The sequence below is a fragment of the Trachurus trachurus genome, assembly GCF_905171665.1.
Source record: "Trachurus trachurus genome assembly, chromosome: 4".
Classification (NCBI taxonomy): domain Eukaryota; kingdom Metazoa; phylum Chordata; class Actinopteri; order Carangiformes; family Carangidae; genus Trachurus; species Trachurus trachurus.
The window spans coordinates 19,398,022-19,420,357 of record NC_139898.1 but is presented as its reverse complement, the minus strand read 5'-3'; the positions used below and the strand labels follow the sequence as shown (position 1 = coordinate 19,420,357).

The window sequence follows — 22,336 nt, the reverse complement described above, 5'->3', positions numbered from 1 at the left end:
TACAATTGCTGGAGTTTCATTGTAAGAAAACCACTTGCAACATTAAAATACTGGTTAGGACTGTAATACATTGCAATAACATTAAATTAATGTAGTAATTAAATAACACCTAGTCCAGACCCATTTATCTTACTGCCTCTCAGTGACTTTCACTTCCTATGTGGCATTAGGATTTGGTATTTGTATAGCAATAGTTTTACTAATTTCATTCAGAAATTAAATTCTGAAGTTTTGTAATTGAGAATAAAGTCTTCCTGTCAGAATAAACCTCTTCAGGGAGAAGCAGAGATAGGTAGATAATGGCTTGGCTAAAATTTAAAACCATACTCTCGTGGACAACTACATTTCCCATGCGCCAATGCGAAACGGGAACTGACGTGACTTATATTACGTGCTGGCGGCTGCCGTAAAGCGGTCCTTCTTGTCAGGCCGTAACGTGTAGTTGTGATGATATTTTTTGCTCTGCTGTGTAGTTTACAGCAACAACTATTCGCAAAGTTAAGTTAGAGTCGGTGTGTGTTGGATATTGTTTGTCGCTACTCGCTGTAACGTTACTCTTAACATAAATGTAACGTAGCCGTTAGCTGCGTGCGCTACTTTCACTTTTGCTGGAGCTCAACACTCAGGGTGAGCTAACAGCTACCAGCTGCAGGGTTGTTTCAGGAAATATCCATCTACCTCTCTGCCAGGATGCTCCTCGCTGTCCTGCTGTGCTCCTTGTCTCTGGCTGCCTCGGGACAGCAGGTCAACGACGACTGGGTCGACCCGTATGACATGCTCAACTACGACTCCAGCAGCAAAACGATGAGGAAGCCCAGCACCGAGGTTAGCAGCGACACCCTCACCTCACCTAACCCTGTACTCGGAAGCCATTCACATATCACTGTTGTGACATATTGGTTGTGTGTGTGTGTGTGTGTGTGTGTGTGTGTGTGTGTGTGTGTGTGTGTGTGTGTGTGTGTGTGTGTGTGTGTGTGTGTGTGTGTGTGTGTGTGTGTGTGTGTGTGTGTGTGTGTGTGTGTGTGTGTGTGTGTGTGTGTGTGTGTGTGTGTGTGTGTGTGTGTGTGTGTGTGTGTGTGTGTGTGACCCGCAGACAGCAAACTATGGCAATGTGGCAACTAAAAGAAGAGAGTACGACCAAGAGGACTCCAGCAAGGCCGAGCTGGAGACGTGTAGCAGTCAAGTGGTGGAGCTACAGAAACAGGTGCAACATGTAAACACACTCATAGATCAGGGATATCAATGACAAGACAATACAAATCACAAGTTAGATGGAAAGCAAAGTATGTGTCATCTATAGGCCACTACCATTTGTGTGTAAAAACTGCACACTGTCCTACTTAACTGTAATATTTTACAGCCTTAGAACAAACAACACTATGTATATGTATTCTTTTATATTTGTATATATATTTTTGTTTACTCTTTACATATTTTGGTACAAAACTGTACAGAACCCGTCTCTCTCTTTTCTCTTATATTTTTATATTTGCATATTTTTCTCCCTCGTTTACCTTCTTGTTGTATAGAGCAGAGCGGCATCTTTATGCAAATGAGAGTGACTGAGGCATCCTGGGTAATTTAGGGGCAGCGCCTGGCATCCCTCCATTGAAAAGTTCAGCCTAACTCACTTTATGCACAGCTACACTACTTCCTGAAATAAGACAGCTCGTTTAATTCCTGTTTTACATTATTGGACCAATTGATTAATCCAGGTGGGTCTGACCACTGTGACTACTCAGACACACCTGGATTAATCAGTTGGTCCAATAATGCAAGACAGGAATTAAACGAGCTGGTTTATTTAAACGAGCTGGCTTATTTCAGGAAGTAGGGTAGCTGTGCATAAAGTGAACTGGCTTGACAAACTAACTAACAAAAAGTTGGCAGCAGGCTATTTGCAGACAAGCCAAAACCTACCGATTCGACCAAATACGTGTAGATGTCTGGGTCAGACATTTCTGGCCACTTTGTGGGGTCATTGATCATTGTGGGAGGCTAAATGAGCATACCGGTAGATTAATTAATTGTAATTTTTCAAGATAGCGTGAACGGTCGGTTTCAAGGAGGGTGTCAAAATAATTATGAGACATAGTGCTACAAAAGAAACACAAAATAAAACATTCAAATTGATTGTTAGTTAGTCTACGCTCCATCAAAACACAAAAAGCCACTGAGTGCAATTTAAAAATGCCGGGCGCTGCCCCTAAATTACCCAGGATGCCTCAGTCATTCTCATTTGCATAGTGATGCCGCTCTGGTCTATGCAAGCTATTGTAACAACCACATTTCCCATATGTGGGATCAATAAAATTGTCTCGTGACTTATCTTGTGTTATGTGCCACTACCACTCTCTCTGCATCATTAAATGTTGTGCGTTGCCTTTTATTCAGATTGAAGAACACAAGAAGAAGATCACACGCATCTCGCAGCAGCCTACATGCAATCCAGTATTCAAGAGATTCCTCAGCAGGCTCCTGAAGGAAATAAAAAGACTTGGTTTGGTTAGTGGTCATTTTATTTTCTATCAAATACTTGTAACGTTTGCATTTAGACTTTATACCCCTGATCTTTACTTTTCTTTTAAAACTTAAATTCTGAAGAACCCATGAACAAGATAAAGAGGACGCTGGCGTTTCAACACACCTGTCCCTTTTCTTCTCAGCCCAGCGAATCCTCCGATGTTTTCTATGATGCCAAAGTCAGACTGACCAGACAGTCCATGACAGAGATTCAGACACTTCTGGAGGGGGAAGAAAGCTGGAGAACTGGTGCTCTGGATAATGCCGTCAGCCAGATACTGGTGGATCTCAAACCACATGACTATGAAGCCTGGATATGGCATTTTGAAGACACTTTTGGCGTTGAGATCGACACGCTGTTAAAAGTGAGTTTGATTTGACTTCTTTGTTCATGAGACCTTGAGATACTTCCTTCATGTCATGTGCTGTCTATGGAATAAACATTAACACTCTTTGTAACATGTAGTGAAAGATTAAATCAGATTTCTCTGTAAATCATCGCAGTACTGATGCAGGAACAATTTCCCTCTTTTCTCCCCGTTTGTTTTCTAGATTGGACTGTTTATTCTGGTCATATCGGCCATCGTCTGCACAGAGCTGTGGTCCACTGTGTCCTGGTTCATGCAGTTTAGTAGACTCTTTATTGTCTGCTTCTTCGTCAGTGTTGTCTGGAACTGGTTTTACCTGTACAAGGTAAGGGGCTCTCTTATAGTTCTCTTGCCCTTGTGTTTGCTTGTGTTTTATTTTTTTGAAAATATAAGATAACCAATAAGATGTTTGTACATTTGTTTTTATCCAGAGTAAATTTGCTGAGCACCAAAGTAACATAGCAAAGATGGACAATGTGTATGAGAAATGTTCTGGAATGAAGAGAATTGACTGGAGTGATAGTCTGAAAGGTAAAACAATAACAAGTGCATTACTTATTATTGTGTTCTGTGAAAAATATGCATCTCCCCAATATTCAGCCTTGGGAAATTTCTGAATGGTATGCACATCTGTAAAATGTCCAAGATATGTGTATCAGTTCTTTCAAAGGGGTCTGTGCATATTCTTTTTAATGTTTAAAAAAACAACTATCCACTAAGTGTTGTCAGATTTTTTTTTCAAAACCTCAAGTATCAATATCAATATCAATTTAAAAAAATTGTGTTCAAATTCTACAAATCATTTTGTTTGGGAGGGAGTGTGTTTTTTTTTGTCTGTCCAAAAACTCAGAAATTCATCTACAAACTGTAACACAATTTAACACATTTGTTATCAGATGATCCTAAATAAAGAAGTAGATGAAAGCTTTAGGTTAAAATGTTGTGTTAAATCTGACATACACATAATATAATAATACACTTTGATTCCTTCCCTACAGAGTGGTTCAGAAGCACATGGACTCTTCAGGACGACCCTTGTAAGAAATACTATGAACACATAATTGTCAACCCCATTCTGCTGGTTCCCCCAACTAAGGTAGGTCAGCTGTGCTGTGTGGGGGTTGAGCTTTGGAGTGTCTGTTCACACTATGCTTTGCTTTGTGTTAAAACCTAATTAATAATGGCAATTACAATTCATTTTCTCAAAATATCACTATGTGGAGGAATCAAAATGTATCACTGCTGTTACAGTGGTCCTGTTTTGCAGCGTTCCAGCCTCATAACCTATTACTACTTGAAAATCTGTGTTTGTATTTGTATGTCTACGTTTTTGTGGGAATGGTGCATCCGTGACATTTAATTTGAACATCCCCTCCCTGTATAGGCAATTTCCGTTACCATCACCACCTTCATCACAGAGCCGCTGAAACACTTTGGCCAGGGCATCAGTGAGTTTCTGCGAGCCCTCCTCAAAGATCTACCAGTTACTCTGCAGATCCCAGTTCTCCTCACAGTCGTGCTCTCCATTGTGGTAAAAGAATCACTGTTAAATTCTCCCCTCACACATAAATAACACCAAAAAATACCAGAGATGATATCTCTCTATAATTTGGGATTGATGTTTTCTTCTCCTCTACAGATTGTGTTGTATGCAAGTGTGCAGGGAGCCTTCCAGCACGGCATCGCTGCACCTTTCCGCCGTCGCCGTCGAGAGGATCCAGATCCTCCAGCGCTGGAGCAACGCCGGCCTCAGCTCCAGAGGATCGAGGCTGGTGACCACTTGGAGGAAGGGGACGCGCCACAGCAAGCCCCGAGGCACCAAGGAAACGATGCCAGGTTAGGCAGGAATCAGGTTCGTCAGAGGGCGCCCAACAGACCCAGGGAACCCCGGGTAGTGACAGTAATGGCTGCCCTGAGAGGGGATGAGATGGATGCTGGGCGGCGGGAAGGAGGATCCGAGGCTGAGCAGGATCCCTCTGCTGACTCGGATTCAGAAAACCAACAGGAGACACAACAGGAGCCTGCAGGAGCAAAACCCAAACCTCCTCAGTCAGATTCCTCTCAAGCAGAGGCCAATCCTCCGAACAGCCTTGAGCAACCTCCCAACATGAAAAATAACGTTGAGAAACCTCCCAACATGAAAAAAACTAATTCTCAGGATGAACCCGGCAGAGACAACGCAGCAGTCCGACCTCAGCCTGCAGAGAGGCAGCCTCCACAAACAACTGATGTTCCAGTGAGTTCTTTTTAAAACATATGCAACTAAATCAGATTAATCTAAATGTCAGACTGGAGACACATCATAGTGCTTCTTCAACCTTAAAGTGCTTTGTTTATTGTTTTCAATGCTTCAGCAGCATTACATGTGCACTAAAAGGATGGTGGATATCCACATGCTTCACAAATTGGTAAATAAGTGTTTAATAATTAGATCACATCGTGTTTGGATATCATGCCCACGTCGTTATTTGTGTTGCTGCCGTACCACATACCTCTTCAGTTTTTTCTCTTCACTTACACCTGCAGTGGAATTCAGTTAGGATGCCATGACATACTTGCTTTTCAGTTACCAAATTGCTCTATAACTGTAACTAAATATTTACTTTTTTGTATTCTCCTCTCATGAGTATAGTTGAAGATTAATAATTAAAAACAAAACAAAACAGCCAGTACGTTGATTAACCTTTGAGTTTTGTGTGCCATGACATCTTAGAGTTGTAAATCCACTGCATATAAGTAAATTAATCTCACCATCACCATCACCTCACCACGAGGATTTGCTGTAACTGAATGTCAGGTTGTGCACCTACAGTAGCACTTAATGGATGTTTCATATGCACCTTTTCAGTATATAAACATTATTGTGTAACATACAGTATGTCTCATTTACCCCCCCCCCCCCCCCCCCCCCCCCCTCACTCTCAGCAGGACCAGGAAGCCTCAGCTGAAGATGGGAACCCCCCTCTTTCTCTGAGCCACATTGAAACTATTGGAGCTCCTGTTCAGGAGACAAATCCAGTGCCAGTACCAGCGCCCGAATAGACTGGTCACCAGTCACTGGTGCAACATCATTATTGGTGCGGTGTGGTGACACCGCTGAATTGTGCATCAACAGAATTTTTAGATGGAGCACAATGTGTTACCAGCACTAATGTCACGTCACGTGGGTCGGACTTGTGTGATGCATCTGCTCTGTATTTCCTGATGATTTTGACTGAATCAGTCAAGGCAAACACAGTTTTCAGTCAGCTGCACAGCAGTCAGACTAAAACCAGGATCAGGGAAACAGAAAAGCATTACATTATTGTTTATGGTGATTTATTATAAAACATAGTATTAATATAAAACAAGTAAGACTTGGTAGCACAATGAAGACGATGTGTCAACCATTTATGTTTAGATATCTGTGTTTATATATGTACATTTGGGTTTTGTAATTTAAAAGGGATGATATTTTTTTCTTCTTTGCGGTTTTTGTAGAATAATAAGCTATTTTTGTAGCGATTGATTGTTTGTAGGTGTCAGCTTTGCTTCAGTTTCCTATAAGAGAGAGCAAACTGCTTGCACCAGCATGGGAGAATTGCTGTCAATGTTATATCTAGAATAATTTTGATACTACAATGCTAATTTTTACTCTATCATTGAATTTATTTTACAACGATGGTCTTTGGGGTGAATTATGTTTAATATTTGAAATATTTCATTCTGACCAGTCCCAGCCTGGTCAGCTGCGTACATGAACTGATGAAGCCTCTTGGATGAGAGGTGAAACGTCTTCCTAGACAAATAACTAAGTCCAGTTGCTTTCGATTTAACCTCCTTTGAAAAAAAAAAAAAATTTCATTCTGACTTTCTAAAAGTGTTGTGTCCACGAGACCTTGTTTCTCTGAGCAGAGCTGATATCACGAATATCCAGTGTTTGGTTTAATGAAGGATACATCTTTTAATGCATGGTAATTACATATCATGTATCAGTATTTGTTATGATGTATCACAAATTATATGACAAACGGGAAACTCAGTGTGAGTACATTCAGCATTGACAGAACATCTGAAAAGTTTCTCTTTTCTTCTGTGAGTCATATTATTACAAGGTCTGACAGAGTGAATGTCATTGTTGCTAATTCTCTGGTGACTGATATGAAAACAATGAACTGAACTCGGGTAATAGCCATTTAACAGCAACTTTAACAGTTGACCTTTCAGTCTTGGTGTCTGCTCTGATGGTCGTCCAATAGGTGTGAGAGATTCTGTAGTTGCCAAAAATATGTATTCATTATTTCATCATTATCATTATTATTATTATTATTATTATTATTATTATTATTATTATTATTATTATTATTATTATTATTATTATTCATTGTTTAATTATTTGTTGCTGCAAACCACGAGACTCACTAAAGGACTGGCACAGTTGGACAATTACCGGTATATCATGTAACTTTAAAGAGGAGAAGATGCAACACGGTTCGATAGAAAAATGAGAAATGCCAGTGAACCATGACCTATCTTGTTTTAACCAGAGACAACTGTGAAAAATTTGTTTAAGATGAAGTAATTTACCCTGTCTGTATGAAAAAGAAATCTTTAGATTCTTTTTTGCAATACAAAATAAAATTTGAAAGACCATGTGTGGAGGAGTCCTGAAATTTTCAGTGGCAAATAAATCGTGTATATTTAGATCATGATAACATCTGCTGTAAAATGTGTTTTTGACACATGACAACATAAACACCATTAACTTAAGTTAATTATGTGGATGTGAAATTATAGCCACTACTTTTGTGTGATTTAGAGTGCAACACTTCATGGTTGGTTATCTGGAAATGTTGTATTATTTTGTCACATTCTCTCGTTGCAGAAATACACCTGAATGCAGCATATGGTCCAGACACAGGCTGCAGAAGTTGAGATGAATTTCTTTCAGAGGAAGGGGATCATCAACTTTAATGTAGAAGCCACAAACACATCTGAGAACAGTCACGATCTGTATGTCAGTGATATATCTTTATATTGCTTATTTTCAGACGTTACCTTTGCCTGGGGCTTATAAAGCATTTCTCAGGAACACTTCGGACAGGGCTGTGGGTTGGTTATGTCATGGTCATGGAGGGTGGATATGCCTGAGGTCATGTCCTTGGTATTCATCTGTGTATGTGGGAATTGGGAGTAGGAGTTTCCACATATTCCACAATTAAAAACAAGCACTAGCAGGATATGTTGCAATCACATCCCAGCATTTTTTTCTTAAGATTGTTGTATTTATATAGGACTATTTGTAGGCCAAGAAAAAGAAAAGAATTTTGGCAGTGTGAAGATGCCTTAGGAAATAGAAAATGTATCGAATATAAATAATTTGTATGATAATATATAAATAATATATTTTCTAAATTGATCTATTCCAGTCCTACAGTGACCCCTGGAGGCCCCCGGGCCGTAGATTGGACACCTGTGCGCCTCCTGACACTCATTTCCTGATTGGCTGAGAGGAGGCTTCGTGGTCTCACGGAAAGTCCAGCTGAGGCGAAGTGTCTCTTTGCGGGAAGTGTCTCTCTCTCTGTCCCTGTCAACCCGTGAACCACCGCAACCAAGTAACAGCCGCATCCACGTGCGTAATCAATCATGGAATTATTGGGTAGATATCTGGACAGGAGTAACTCCATCAGGTGAGTTTTCTTTTCTTTCTTTTTTTCTTTAGAGCAAAGAAAAGGGTCTTTTGGGGCATAAATGTCGACATTTGTGCCGATTTCTTTTAAGAATTTTCTTTCTAGAATGTAAAATATGTTCATCCGCGGTTGAAACACCGAATATTTAGAGTTTTAAATGAACTTTAAAGACTTTTAAATAGGCTATTGTTGTCACATCAAAACAACAACAGAAGTTATTCATTACTTAATATAAGTTCCCGACTGGATCAGCAGATATGTATTCAGCTGAAAATGGCTGTAAAATCTGTATTTCAACAGAAACATTGCAAGTAAAAAGGAGTGTTAGAGGTTATCAGTGTGTGTGTGTGTTTCAGAGAGAGAGCGAGAGTGTGTGGGCAACATACAGTTGGGAAAATATTGAAAGTGGACTCTGAGTGAGCAAACCTTGGACTTACACCCAAGCTGCTCCATGAATGCAGGCAGTGTCCTCAGTACATGGAGTTCTTCCTGTGAGAGATGACCGGTCTGGTCCACAGCTCTGAACAACACACACACACACAATTGTTGCTCAAGTAGCATCATATAACTGTTTTCTCACTCTTTCACTTCTGCTTCTTCACCCCCAAGTGCTAAGTTGTGACCTCTTGAGAGTAAAATCTGCTACAATTTGATGTTCTTAATCCACAGACACAGGATTGTGGATTTCCCATCGACTCTCGCGTGATGTTGCATTTATATTTCAGCTCTGTCATGACTCAAGATCTTATCAAAGAGGAGAACCTGAGAGATGACCTGAAGTACTACTTCATGAGCCCGTGTGAGAAGTACAGGGCCAGAGGGCAGAAACCCTGGAAACTGTGTGTGCAGATCCTGAAGATCATCATGATCACCACACAAGTATGTGCACAGGGTTTTAATGTAGATTAACAGAGACGTGGAGAGCAGAACCACCCAGAAAAAAAAAGAAAACACTTCCTGGAGCTGCATGTTGCACTAGAAAATCATCTTGTTGTTACTTAACTTAATGTATTTTTACTTATTTTAGTGGGCCATTGTTGTGTAAATGAGCTAAAATCAGTGTTGCAAGTTGAGCAACTGGAAATTACTCAATGTAGAAAACACAATGTCAGATCGACATAATAAATATCTACAGTATGATTGTAGCTCTTGTGAAATAATCAGAAAAGACCAACAACAGTCAGCTAAAGACCAAACACTTTGTAAAATGATAGTAGGCTATTTCAGGCTGTAGAGGAACATTTTCCAAAAATAAAGCTTATCTGTTACAAACACTAACGTTGGAAACATGATTATTACTTTAAAAACTGACATTAACTATAAATTTCCCCTTTTGTTTTCTTTGTAGCTCGTCCTGTTTGGGCTAAACAACCAGCTGGTGGTGTCCTATAAGGAGGAGAACACCATGGCCCTCAAAAACCTCTTCCTGAAGGGCTACAGCGGGGTGGACGAGGACGACTACTGCGTTGCTGTCTACACCCAACGTGACGTATATGACAGCCTGTTCAATGTCCTGGATCAGGCAAGTTCACCTTCCCCATCTTAAATGCTTAAACTTCATGCTTTTGTTTCTTCTAAGTTAACATTGGTCACGTAAATGAGAAGTAGTAGTTGATAGAGATTGAGAAATATCCTGTGCAATTGACACTTTGACTTTCTCGATCAACGGACTCCTGCTGAAGTGATGCACCCTTGAGTTTTCTGGTCCTTATTACAACTTGGATGTTGACATGGACAGATTTACAAGTTGGGAAAAATTAAGATAACTTTGTTAAGGCCTGAACGTGCCTTTTATTCCTTATGGTTAGTTTGAACTAATGTATTTGTAGGTTTGAGTGTTTGGATCATTTTATACTTTGCTACTATAGAAATGAAACTAACATACTCACAAAATGTAAAAATAACCTGTTTATAGATTATTGATTAGGGCAAATTAAGCCTTTTTATATGTGTATACGTACATTTCATAACCGTGGTAGGGCTGTGTTAGACGATTACTGAGGCTACAAATACAAGTACATGCATAGTAAAGTTGTGGTTATGGCTACATTTTTGCGGTGTTATAGTATCTTGTACATAAACATCTTAACATGGTCTCAGAAACATGGATCAGCCCTTATCCCTGATGAGTAAAGACACCTGCACACATTCGATCAGACTCCTGAATACATGTAAACCTGGCCTCTCATGTTCCATGTAAATGTCTTATCCTGAAAATAATCAAAATCACGACAGACAAAAGTATGTTTGTCGTATGAACAAGAGTATCCTACTGTGATTTAAAAAAAATATATACTGTATATATTTTCCAAAATGATCTGGAAATCACAGCCTAGTCTTTATGGTTAAATTACTTGGCTTTGTGTGTGATACGATCGTCTGCGGTCTCCTAAGATGTTGCATAAATCACCCTGGGACAGTGTGTTTTACTTGAGGCCTGTGATATTTACAGTACAGCCAGTTGGACCAACTCTCTACGGGTCCCATCAGTTACGCCGAGGATGAGGACGGCCAGCTGCTTCCTCTCGTCGTGTGTAAGGAGTACTACAAGAGAGGCAGCGTGGAGCCCTCAGACGAGGCGTACGACATCGACGCCCATCTGGAGACAGGTGAGAGCCAACACTGACTTGTAGTCACCTGCAAGATGCCATAACATTTACCATTAACATTAAGGCTTTATTGTGTAACAGGTCAATGTCAACCACAAAGCACCTTTTTTGTTTTCATTTATATTTACCAAAACTGTAAGATCAAAGGTTTTAGGAGCTAAAGGCCCCGCCCCCTAAGCATTAAATGGCACGTGTTATTGTTGTTTTCTCACTCTGCTCATCTCTCTCCCAGTTTGTATGTCACATGATCCAAAGACTGCAAACGTATGGAGAACCCAAAATTCATCCTTCTTTGATCTGGACTTCTACAGGTAAACAGTGTCACATACAATAACTTATTCTTCAATGTCGTACTGTATGTAAAAAACACCTTTTTTAAAGCATACCTTTTTTTCCAGACTGGTTGACATCAAAATAACCTTCCAGCTGAAGGGAATCAACCTACAGACCGTGCGGTCACGAGAGCTACCAGACTGCTACTCGTTCTATGTCACGGTACAGTTCAGCCACACAGCTACTATCTGTCTGTTTTAAAGTGAAACGAGCAGGTGCGATATCTGATAATTTCCATCATGGAATTAAAGAAAAACTAATCTAATCTTCTTTCCTTTGGTTTTGTCCTTAGATCACATTTGACAACCAGTGTCACAGTGGAAAGGTGAAAATCTTCCTGGACACAGATTCTCAGAGCAGCGCCTGCAGAGACTGGAAGATCTCTGGGACGGGTAAGGTGGACTTGTGTAACCAAGTGAAGAAATAATAACAAATCATAAAGAAGACTTGAATTTAAAGATTCCAAAGAGATCATGAGAATAAGACATTTTTTTCACTAATGTGTATAAAATACATATTTTAAAGGTTTTAAGAGTCAAAGGAATATTTTCTTATCCATCTATTTGAATGACGGAGGTTAAATTAGCCATAGGTCGTACTGCTAGATCTGTAGTTTCTATTTAAATACTGTGTGTTCACTAAATTTGAAAAGGTGAAAATGAATAATAACAATACTACATGTCTTTTAATACCTGTTTCAGGGCCTGGAGCTGTTGACTGTTAGTGAGGCGTTTTCTTTCAGACTTGTGGTTATCTGTAATGAATGCTGGGAGTTATGCAAGAGATAAAGTGTCTCATGCACACATGCACACACTTTATCTGTTTCAGCTCAGAAGAACACGCACTATCTCCTGATGTTTGACGGCTTCGTCATCCTGGTTTGCCTCACATCAGCCGTGCTGTGCACCCGCTCCATCGTACTGGCTGTGAGATTACTCCAGGTCTGCTCCCTATCATATACAACATTTTTGGTTCTTCCACTTCTCCATAATGGCTTATATGTTTTTGTGGCTGTTCAAAAACGTTTCCCCCTGTTCTTAAGCACATTTAATTCAAATTCACATCATTTCTGAATCCAGCGTACTGTCCATTTATCCCTCAGCTGATATTGTGCTGTATATCCTTTTCTTTTCTAAAGATGCTGAATTTGCGTTTTTATTTTTTCAGAGATTTTCCCGATACCTCCATGAGAATTACAATCGTAAAGTGTGTGAGGATGACCAGGGCGAGTTTCTGAATGGCTGGTATCTGCTGGTCATCGTCAGCGACCTCTTGGCAATAGTTGGATCAATACTGAAGATGGAAATACAAGCAAAGGTAAATTTAATCATGTACTTCCTGCTGAAGGAGATAAGTTTACAGTAATTATGCTGTGCAAAGGTAACTTCCCTATATTACTGCATGTGGGAAAAAAAATGTAATGGAAAGAAGCGGTTTAAGTCCTTGTGTGTTCTTGATGATTTAAAAAAGTAAATTTAAGTTAAATAGATCTATAAATTAAATTATAGATCAATAAGTTAAAAGACAATTGGGTTAAAGACATGAGGGTATCATTAGATCAAAAAAAAAGAAAGAAAGTCAAAGGTTTCAACAGTCGGCACCACCTTTGGATTTACAGCCTGTTATTTATGAAGCAATTAAGAGATGAAATGCTGTTTAATTATATCTGCAGTGTCAGGTGACCAAATGACTTAATGTAGACACTGTATGTACCAGTTTATTTGAACCCTTTGTCCTTCTCAGAGCCATCATGTCGAGTGTTTACCCCAAGCTCGACAGAGATGGAAATAAACTCTTCCCTCATTCCCTCCTGCCCCTGAGTGAGGCTTTTGTTTATGAGGAAAACTTTAATCTCGCAGGTGTGAATCACCAAAAACACATTTTGGATATAATGTTGGAGAACTCCAAGCAAACCTAGCCAGGAATCAAAAGAAAAGCAATGAGAGGGTAGATTTTTATTTAAAGTATGTGGGCTAATATGAGAATCCAACAACAACAATGTATTTCCTTCTAAAATGTAAAATCTAAAATATTATTTTAAATGGGGTAAATTTTCTAGAGGCCGCTTTCAGCTTACTGAGCTGATCCGTGAGAGTGTTGTGCACATAACACGTAATAGGGAAGACATTTGAAAAATGGTTAATGATTGATGGGATGTTCCTGTGTTGCAGGTCCATGTTGTACTTCAATCCCTAATAAAATAATTCACCATTCAGTTTACCACAAAGAGGGAGTCAATCAAACTAAAATCATACTCAAAGTGAACTTAAAGAAATGCCATCTTCTCCTGACTGTAAATTTAAATTCTGCAGGGTTTTTACTGAGATTGACAGACAGTCAATGATAAACATATTTGATCTCTCTCTCCTGTAGAGTCTGACCAGTTACGATGTGTGCAGTATCTTCCTGGGAACATCTACGTTAATGGTGTGGGTGGGTGTGATCAGGTACCTTGGATACTTCCAGAAATACAATGTGAGTCTGAAACACTCTCTCTCTTCCTACCCCCGATCAAATGTCTTCAACTTTTTTTTCAATGATTTAGTTATGAAGGAACAATCACTTTTTCCCCTCATACTTACTGTGTTTCTGCTGTAGGTGCTGATTTTAACCATGAAAGCCGCCTTCCCGAAGGTCCTGCGTTTTTGTTGCTGTGCTGGCATGATCTACCTGGGCTACACCTTCTGTGGGTGGATTGTACTGGGCCCCTACCATGAGAAGGTAACGGTCAAACTGCAGGACAGTGCTAAATGTTACATTAAAGAAGCAACTTATGAGTTTACAGGACAGTTGTCAGGCTGTGCCCATACATTGAGTAATATTGTTAGGGGCAGTGGGAATTGGGGAACTACAGAGTCTCTGTTTAGTGACTAGTATTTTCCTGTAGAACTGCTGATATCACAAAAATAAGGCTGCGTTAGGGAACACCAATACAAATATCTGCACGTGTAGATGTGTAAATTGGCTGAAACAGCACTCTGTGGTCAAACAGTGAGTCAGTTAAGAAGAAAAAAATCAGTTCACTTGAGTTTGTTTTTACAGATTGCAGGGATTCACACTGAAACTGTAAATGAATGTTCATCATAGATCAATGCTTTGTTCTGCACCATGTTTACATCTTCTAAACCAACTTGTGAGGCTGAGTTGACAATCCTGTAAGTTTTCTGTAAATAGTTTTCAGAGTTCAGTTATAAAGCAGAACTCCTCCCAAGGTTATGTAGCTTTTGAATTGCACTTTCAGCATTATAAACTAGAAAATGTGGAAACTGCAAAACTTTAGGTCATTGGCCTCTTGCTGGCTGTAACTCTCTGTAGTTATACAGTTTAGCCACTAGGTGTCAGTACATGTCTGCCCAGTGATTCTCGGCAGCTTCACACAGCAGGTGAGCACATTTTGCAATTGGGACATTGACAGGTGCTACATTCATGCATATACACACACACACACACACACACACACACACACACACACACACAGAAAAGCACAAAATGTTTGTATTTTTTCTGGATACTAGGGTAATTTAAACAGAATAACAGGAGGAGGAAAGATGGTAGAGATATGAGGGATCCCAGGACTCGAACAGGGGGTGCTGTAATTTCAGGGCCAGTATCTTAAACCTATCGACCACCACTGTTGAAAGGTCTTTTATATGCTTTGAAAACAAAGTCAGTATATTTTAATTACAATTGTAGGACATCTGGACAGGCAAGGAACCGCAGCATCGGCCCGGGACAGATGGTCTTAACTCCTGGGACAGCAAGTGCCATCAGAGAAAATATGTGTGTGTTTAGCTTGTCCTCGCCCGTTAGGATAAATTATTTACGGAAGTCCGAGCAGCAGTAGGCGTCTAAACAAGGCAGAGCTTGTACTGCTGGAGAGACAGATGTGAGATAGACTGAGAACAGCCGCCCTGGGCTGAGTCAAGTCTCACTGACCAGATGGGACTTTGTTGACAATCCTAAACCGATTAGGAGAAACTACAAGTTTTGGACGGCTGCCAGGGGTCTTAAACAGGTCAAAGTTAATATTATGTACAATACCAGCTAATTTAATGCAGAACAATACATTTTACACTATCACCTGTCATCAGCAGAAGTGAAAGTGACTTGACATGCGGCGACGCTACTGTATGCTCGCTGATGAAGTGAAGCAGGTTTCAGTTCCCGGTGTTGGAGTCTTATGAGACGCGGTCATGATATTTACATTGTGGTCGCAGGGAGAGTCCCCTGTACAGTCAGTGCTGTCAGCCCTTCCAGGATCCTCTGTGTATTTACTGAGAGAATAAACAGAGGATGTTGTAGGACTTGCCATCCCACACGTCTTCAAGTTGCTGTGCCCTGGATCCATACCCTCGCAGTGGGATGTTGTTTTTAGATACTATCACATTCTGGGGAATTTGGCTTCTTTCATAACATTGCAACTTGTTATCGAGCTCTCTCCCTTTTAGTCATCTGTCTCTTTGTTTGTCTTTCTGTTTTTATCTGTCCACCTCCATCAACCTTCCTGCTTCGGTCCTCTACACCTCCTGCTCCTCCGTAAGACGCTCATTGGAGCGTATAGCAGTAGTTTTGCATGTCTCATAGCACAAGTGATATAATTAATAGTCCAAGCAGGATATAAACTATGGCTCCAGCCCCTGTCTCAGTGCTTATCAGTGTCAATTAGTCAACTGCTTTGATAGTTGATGGTCATTTTTCAAGATTTCCATTTGTTAGAATTTAGTTTTTATACATTTTATTACCTGCTTTATTTTATTGTTTTTCTATGATCTGTTTCAGTTTATGTGTCTTTGAAGTACACTGAAGGAGCTCTTTAAATACAAATGTATTATTATTCCAGTGTTGGCAAAACAAACTTATAAAATTACTTTAAATTATTAAATTACCGTAGAATTTTGAAAACTGGAACAAGCATTTTAATTTTTGTTATCTTTGGCAAATTTATTTATTAAGTAATCAGAGGTAGGGTTTTTTCTGCTTTTTCAACATTTTCCATCAACTGAAAAACCCATAAGTGTAAGTCCAGACCTCTGGGAAGGGAGCCACTAATCTATCAATTATTGAGTATCAACTTAAAAGCATTTGTAAGTGTCCATCCTCCCATATGTTCTAGTTCGAGGGCCTGAGTCGTGTGGCCGAGTGTCTGTTCTCTCTGCTGAACGGTGACGACATGTTCACCACCTTCGCCCAGCTGAAGGACAAAAACACGCTGGTGTGGCTCTTCAGTCGGGCGTACCTCTACTCCTTCATCTCCCTGTTCATTTACATGGTGCTGTCGCTCTTCATCGCCCTCATCACGGACGCCTACGAGACCATCAAGGTACCTGTTTATCAGCTGATTCTGAGTGACGCGAGGGCTGTGACACGGCGTCAATTAAATCTTTTTTTTTTACAATTAACACAAAGCGTTTTAATCTTTCCAAATTCTGTTAAAAAAAAGACACTGAAATGTTCTTTCCAGTGCACATTTTGTCAACTCTTTAACGTATTTATGTGTGTTCACCAACAGAACTACCAGAGGGATGGGTTCCCGTTGACGGACCTGCAGAAGTTCCTTAAAGAGCAGAACGATTTTCCCATTGTGGGGGAGAGCAGTCAGACAGAAGCTGAAGTCAGACAGTCTGTGCTCTGCTGCTGCCAACGGTACGACAATGTCCACAGTAACGTCGATACTGTGATAATATTTAACTACAGCTCTCACACCCTGTTACGCACGCACACACATGCACACCGGGAAGCTGCACTATACAAACTTGACTTTTCATCACCGAAACGGGAGCGTTGTCGTTTATATGCCTTGCTCAAGGGCAGCGTTTTTGCGGTAGCTTCTCTTTACCATTTTTCAGCCATCTCCTATAGACTTGGGCTGCGTGGGTTGAAGCCAAAAAAAAAAGTTCTGGTCTTTTTTTTTTTTCTTTGCTTCATTTTTGTGGGAGCTTTGTTGCTATATGATCATGGCTGTGGTATTTTTTGCACTGCATTTATCCAGAAAATCAGTGATGTCAAACAAACTGCATGACCAGCACGGTGTTGTCTTCTTTGTTTGAATTGGCACTCTTTAATAATCCATGGTCACGTTTTCTGCTGTTTGCTCAAAACAAATATCTGCTGCTGTCATTGTGAGGATGGCCATCGAGTTCACTATTAAACTTTGCTGAGAAAGATGTACTACAATATAAAATAAGATTTTATCTGCCAAATATGTCAGTATAGTTGGATGTATTATTTATCTGTCTTCATTATGGAACAAAACTGAGCTTCCTTTATCTGGAAATATCACAATATTAATTTTCATGTGCTGTACAATAGACACAAATACGCCAACATTCAGTTATAGACCTCACTTTTTATTGCTCAGGCTTTCCTCCTGCAGTCAGACATTTGCCTATATCTTTTCTATACATCCCCGTTTTCTGCTCATTCCTTCTCTATGAGCCAATCTCTATCATCAGCAGGCAGCAGACTGCAGCGGAGTTTCCTCCACGCTGTGGTTTGGCTCGCTCCGAACGTGGTCTGAGCGCAATGAAATTAGTGGTGGGAGCTATGCAGACACACCCAGTGATGGGCTGATTACAGAGAAATGCAGGGTGTACGCTGGGGCACTGCTCACCCCCCAACCCTGAGCTACGGTGGTTAGCTGGGTAGAGTTATTTGATTTGAGGGCGATGGGTGAAAGTTTAACTCCAGCTGTCTTTAATGTGGTGTGCAGTGAAGTTCAGTGTGTGTGTGTGTGTGTGTGTGTGTGTGCGTGCGCTTGCTTTTATACAGGACTGTATTCTCTCTCTCTCTGTTTATCACTTTCTTATCCATCTTTTGTAATCAGATGCCATTTCTGACAGTAATTTCCTAATATGCCACTGTAATGAGCTGCTTTTAATCACATTCTTATTGCACATTGGTTTATTCAGCACTTAGGGCTTGTTGAAAAGCCATTGCGTCCTCTTTAACTGTTTGTTTCTTGCAAACTCAAAACCCTTTCAAAGTGGCACTTCACTAGACTTAATTACTTTGACTTTTTTATATGTATAATATTTAGTTTCCCTGTTTTGGATCAATTAGGTTTATGTAAACAGACAGGAAGCTTGGTTTCTGTTGCCTTCACTACCCGTCTAGTTCAAGTTCTAGTCAGTTTCAGTTTTTCCTTTTCTGGGATAAACAGTGTTTTACAGTGTTTACCATCAAACGAATATTTTCTGCCGGCTTTGTACACACTGTAAAAATGATTCAGTGTTCAGTCAGTGGAAAAGAACCAAGTTCATCAGTGCTGGAAAGGTTGATTGTGCTATACTGTATATAAGTGCTGAATGAAATATTGTGGCTCAGACAATCTCTTTTTTTCCCCTTCCTTTGAGGCTCTTCCGTCACTATTGTATTACCAGACATTAACACTTGCACTCTGCGGTCTTTTCCTGCAGGTTTCACAGCCGTTTTCTATCGCAGAGCCGTTCAGGGTTCCTGCTCGGGACGTCTTGAGTGTTAAAGGAAGTGTAGTCTCAGTTACAGAACCATTACGTAATAATGTGCAATAGTCCAAGCCTGGCGACTGTATATGCATTGTCTCTGTGGAAATGAACATGAAAGGGCCAGTGGCCTTTTCACTTTGGCTGCTTTTGTGTCATTAAGCGCACTCTTGTCAAGTTACAGATGGTCTAATTGTAGCCATTTGCAGCCTCTGTCCTGACTAAATTTCATTTTTATGAGCATCTTCGTCTTGCTCTGCTCAGTAAAATTAGATCAGTGTGTTCCTCTAAACATTTCAAACATTTCAGGATTAAATTTCATCTGCATACAATTAGCCTCTTCCCACTCTTGATGTTCTACTCCAGTAAGTTACAGTATCTTGTTTGGGAGGGAAATTGAGGGGATAGACACTAGTTAGATTTAAAATGAGTTATTTGGAGCCAAACAAGTTTGTCAGTTTGGAAGAGTGTGTTAGGTTTCAATGGACAAGTATTGTAAAGGCTGCACATGTTTTTACACAGATTGGACAAATATGTGTATGTCAGCACTGTATAAATACAAAAGGCCTAAAGAGTACAACTAGACATAGATTCATTGCTCTCTTTGAAATACATTCACATCCTCGAACAGCTGCAGCAGAGATTGTGCAACTAAAAGAGAAGTGGTCTGAAGCAGAAACACAAGTGCAAAATGCTGCGTCTGGTAGGAAACATGTAATTTGTTTACAGATTTTGTTTATAGGGGACATAATTATCTGTTTCTCTTGGGTGCAAAATGCACAGTAAGCAGGCTGTTATTTATATTTTCTATATGCTTGGTTTGGAGATTTTATTCTCAGTATGGCTTTGCCTGAAGTCCCATCCTTTTCTTGCCTCCCTTTCTCGTCTGCCTTTGTTGGAGGCCAAATCCCAGAGTATGAGAAAAAAAGTTTGCCGATTCTCTTTGTATTATCTTGTATTGTCTCTAATACTTTAACAGAGAGTTTAGAGAAACCCCACCAGTCTGAACAAGCAGCCATGTGGTCTTTGTAACCAGTTGGATGTGGCATCATTAAGACAAAAATGAATCAGTCTGCGTTAATAGTGAGGTGACGTCACCCGCTACACTGGACTGAGCGATGTTTGAATTAAAATTTGATGAGAGCTGTGGGATTTTTTACAATGCAATGATTTGTCAATTTGTTGATCCACAGGAAAAAACATTGATGTTCATTGATTGAAATCAAGAATTCCCACCATTTGCTTACAGCTTCTCAAAATTTGCTTCATTCACTTCATACTTCTTTTTTGTGACATTATAGCTCAAGTGAGTAATCCATTAATCCACTAAAATTCCTGAACACTCACCGCTGAACCAAAATATTTATTGCAACACCTCTGTGTCACTGCTGTCAACATGTTAGCTGCAGTTTGCGACATCACATCATTGTCTTTCATGTTTTGACATGTTTTACTAATGAAAACGAATACCACACTAATGGCCCATGTACTGTACAGACATGAAACTGCAGACACATGTATTCTCAATTATAATAATATTAATATAGTTAGAATATTTCATGCCACAAAAAGAGACATACAAGAGAAACATTTCTTAGTCACTGTATGGTGGTTTTGATGAGACATAGGGGATGTAATGTGTGTTTTTCGATCATATCTTTGCAGAGTTCCAGAAAATGACAATGTTATACTGATCAGCTGACAGTCGTCCCGCCTCCAGATGAAACAGTTCAGGGAGGAGGAGGAGGAGGAGGAGGAGGAAGAGGATGCTCGGAACAGGACCTCATGTGTCTGATGCAGACATCAGGTTCTTCCCCCTGAGGATTCCTGGAACATGTATTTCCGGGAGTAAGAAGTGCAATATGAAATGTTGAAGAAACTGGAGCTCAAGCTCATGAGATGGATCTGGGAGCAAGACAAAAAGGTTTCACATGTTATTTAAAAAGTATTTGTTGGATACCTATGAGGAGTTTACTGTGCCCTGTTTAGGTGTGCATTTGCATTAGTTGCCAAATATTGGGATTCAATGTTTGCACTTGACCATTGATGCCAACCATGCAAGCAGTGCAGTGCTAGATGAAATGCATGCAAGTGTTGTAGTAAAAAATGCAATAAAACTAATTTTTATATTTCATATCCAATGTTCGAGTATGTTTTCTATGTTTGCTGCAAGTGTGCACAATAAGCTTTGAGTTATACAAAAAAAGCAAGTAGCAGTCAGAGCTGTAGACTGACCAGATTATTTACATGGTCAGTGTTTTGCCAGCAGTGATAGGAACTTGATATAAAATGTGAACCGTTACAGATAATCAAATCTCTTTTGTGCTCAAAAAAGGAGTAAGTTCTCTAAATGTCATCAGATGTTCACAGTTCGGCCGAGATTGAGAAAGAAAGGGGAGTTTTGGATGACTTCAGCTGGGATTGGTGTGTGAGTCATGGTTATCATCAAATCTACCAACAAGTTAAGTTGTTATACAAGCTGGAGCATGCCCTCTCACTCGTAGTGCGACTGCTATACTTGTAACCTGATAAAAATCAGGAAAGTGTGTCATTAGACTCTTGAGTTTAATCTGACATTACTGTATGGCCAGAGTTCATCTATAAGACCTGCATTGACCTGTCAGACGCTGCTTTTGTATTGCCATTCAAAAGATGTTTTGGTCTGATTGCAGTCTGGATCCGATGTGATAAAATACCTGAGAGTACAGGTGGCTCTCTGGTGTGTGTGTTAATGAGCTGACACACCATTGAGGAGCACCTCACAGTGTTATTCACATGTGGTAATACCCCACTGGTATTACTAATATATCATGTGTCATACTGAGTCTTGAGCTCAAGTCTAAAGAGACGAGAACAAATCAAATCCTTTTTACTTTAAGGATTTGCTTTCATTAAATCTGTGAGTTTAGTCTGGTTCGACAAACATCGGTAACATGATTTTAAGACAAGTGGAAAACACACACATTTGTGGAAAATGGAAATAAGCCCTGTATTGAAGTCAGGAGAGTAAACACAGAAGGTCTGAGCGTGAACAGAGGAGCTGCTCCAAACTCATGACTAAGAATAAAGGAGAATCCGCCTATTATGTGGCAGTCTGTTGGTAAACTTCCACTACATTTTTCTGTGTTCAAAACTGACTTGATAAAACATGTTCAAAGCTGGATTACCAAACGAGCACAACAGGCACCTGTTTTGCCCCAGGGGCCTTAAATGACCTCAAATGAAATGACCATACAGGAGACTAGGAGTGAGATAATAAACCAGGGTGAGTTTTAGTGACAAAGCTGCCAATTTGGGTGTGCCAACAGATGATGACATGGTCTGCAATCAAGCTTCTGTGTCACTTTGGCCAGCTGCTGAAGGGTGCTCCTCTG

At 40.1% G+C, this 22,336-nt stretch overlaps 2 protein-coding genes across 3 annotated transcripts; both read left to right on the top strand.

Moving 5' to 3' along the window:
- Positions 1–442: 442 nt before the first annotated feature.
- Positions 443–6,595, top strand: clcc1 (chloride channel CLIC-like 1). Of its 2 annotated transcripts, none has more exons than XM_083969824.1 (10): positions 443–825; positions 1,094–1,204; positions 2,395–2,505; positions 2,667–2,888; positions 3,076–3,216; positions 3,323–3,422; positions 3,890–3,987; positions 4,276–4,422; positions 4,531–5,127; positions 5,820–6,595. In XM_083969824.1, the coding sequence occupies exons 1-10, from the start codon at positions 691–693 to the stop codon at positions 5,931–5,933; spliced, it is 1,776 nt and encodes a 591-aa protein (XP_083825950.1). In that variant the 5' UTR covers positions 443–690; the 3' UTR covers positions 5,934–6,595. The 2 variants fall into 2 exon arrangements, with proteins under 2 accessions (XP_083825950.1, XP_083825949.1); XM_083969823.1 differs by having other exon boundaries at positions 5,817–6,595.
- A 1,819-nt stretch (positions 6,596–8,414) lies between these two features.
- mcoln2 (mucolipin TRP cation channel 2) lies at positions 8,415–21,096 on the top strand. Its single transcript, XM_083970803.1, has 14 exons — positions 8,415–8,560; positions 9,286–9,439; positions 9,909–10,082; positions 11,013–11,169; positions 11,402–11,480; positions 11,568–11,664; positions 11,795–11,894; positions 12,331–12,443; positions 12,670–12,819; positions 13,876–13,977; positions 14,101–14,223; positions 16,616–16,822; positions 17,012–17,145; positions 20,628–21,096. The coding sequence occupies exons 1-14, from the start codon at positions 8,517–8,519 to the stop codon at positions 20,662–20,664; spliced, it is 1,671 nt and encodes a 556-aa protein (XP_083826929.1). The 5' UTR covers positions 8,415–8,516; the 3' UTR covers positions 20,665–21,096.
- The last annotated feature ends 1,240 nt before the right edge of the window (positions 21,097–22,336 follow it).

Excerpts from the sequence above, each read along its gene's own strand:
- clcc1 (XM_083969823.1), top strand. The coding sequence starts at position 691 with ATGCTCCTCGCTGTCCTGCTGTGCTCCTTGTCTCTGGCTGCCTCGGGA. Across the intron at positions 2,506-2,666 it reads AAATAAAAAGACTTGGTTTG|CCCAGCGAATCCTCCGATGT; the intron begins GTTAGTGGTCAT and ends TTTTCTTCTCAG. Across the intron at positions 3,217-3,322 it reads ACTGGTTTTACCTGTACAAG|AGTAAATTTGCTGAGCACCA; the intron begins GTAAGGGGCTCT and ends GTTTTTATCCAG.
- mcoln2 (XM_083970803.1), top strand. The coding sequence starts at position 8,517 with ATGGAATTATTGGGTAGATATCTGGACAGGAGTAACTCCATCAG. Across the intron at positions 11,170-11,401 it reads CGACGCCCATCTGGAGACAG|TTTGTATGTCACATGATCCA; the intron begins GTGAGAGCCAAC and ends TCTCTCTCCCAG. Across the intron at positions 13,978-14,100 it reads GATACTTCCAGAAATACAAT|GTGCTGATTTTAACCATGAA; the intron begins GTGAGTCTGAAA and ends TTTCTGCTGTAG.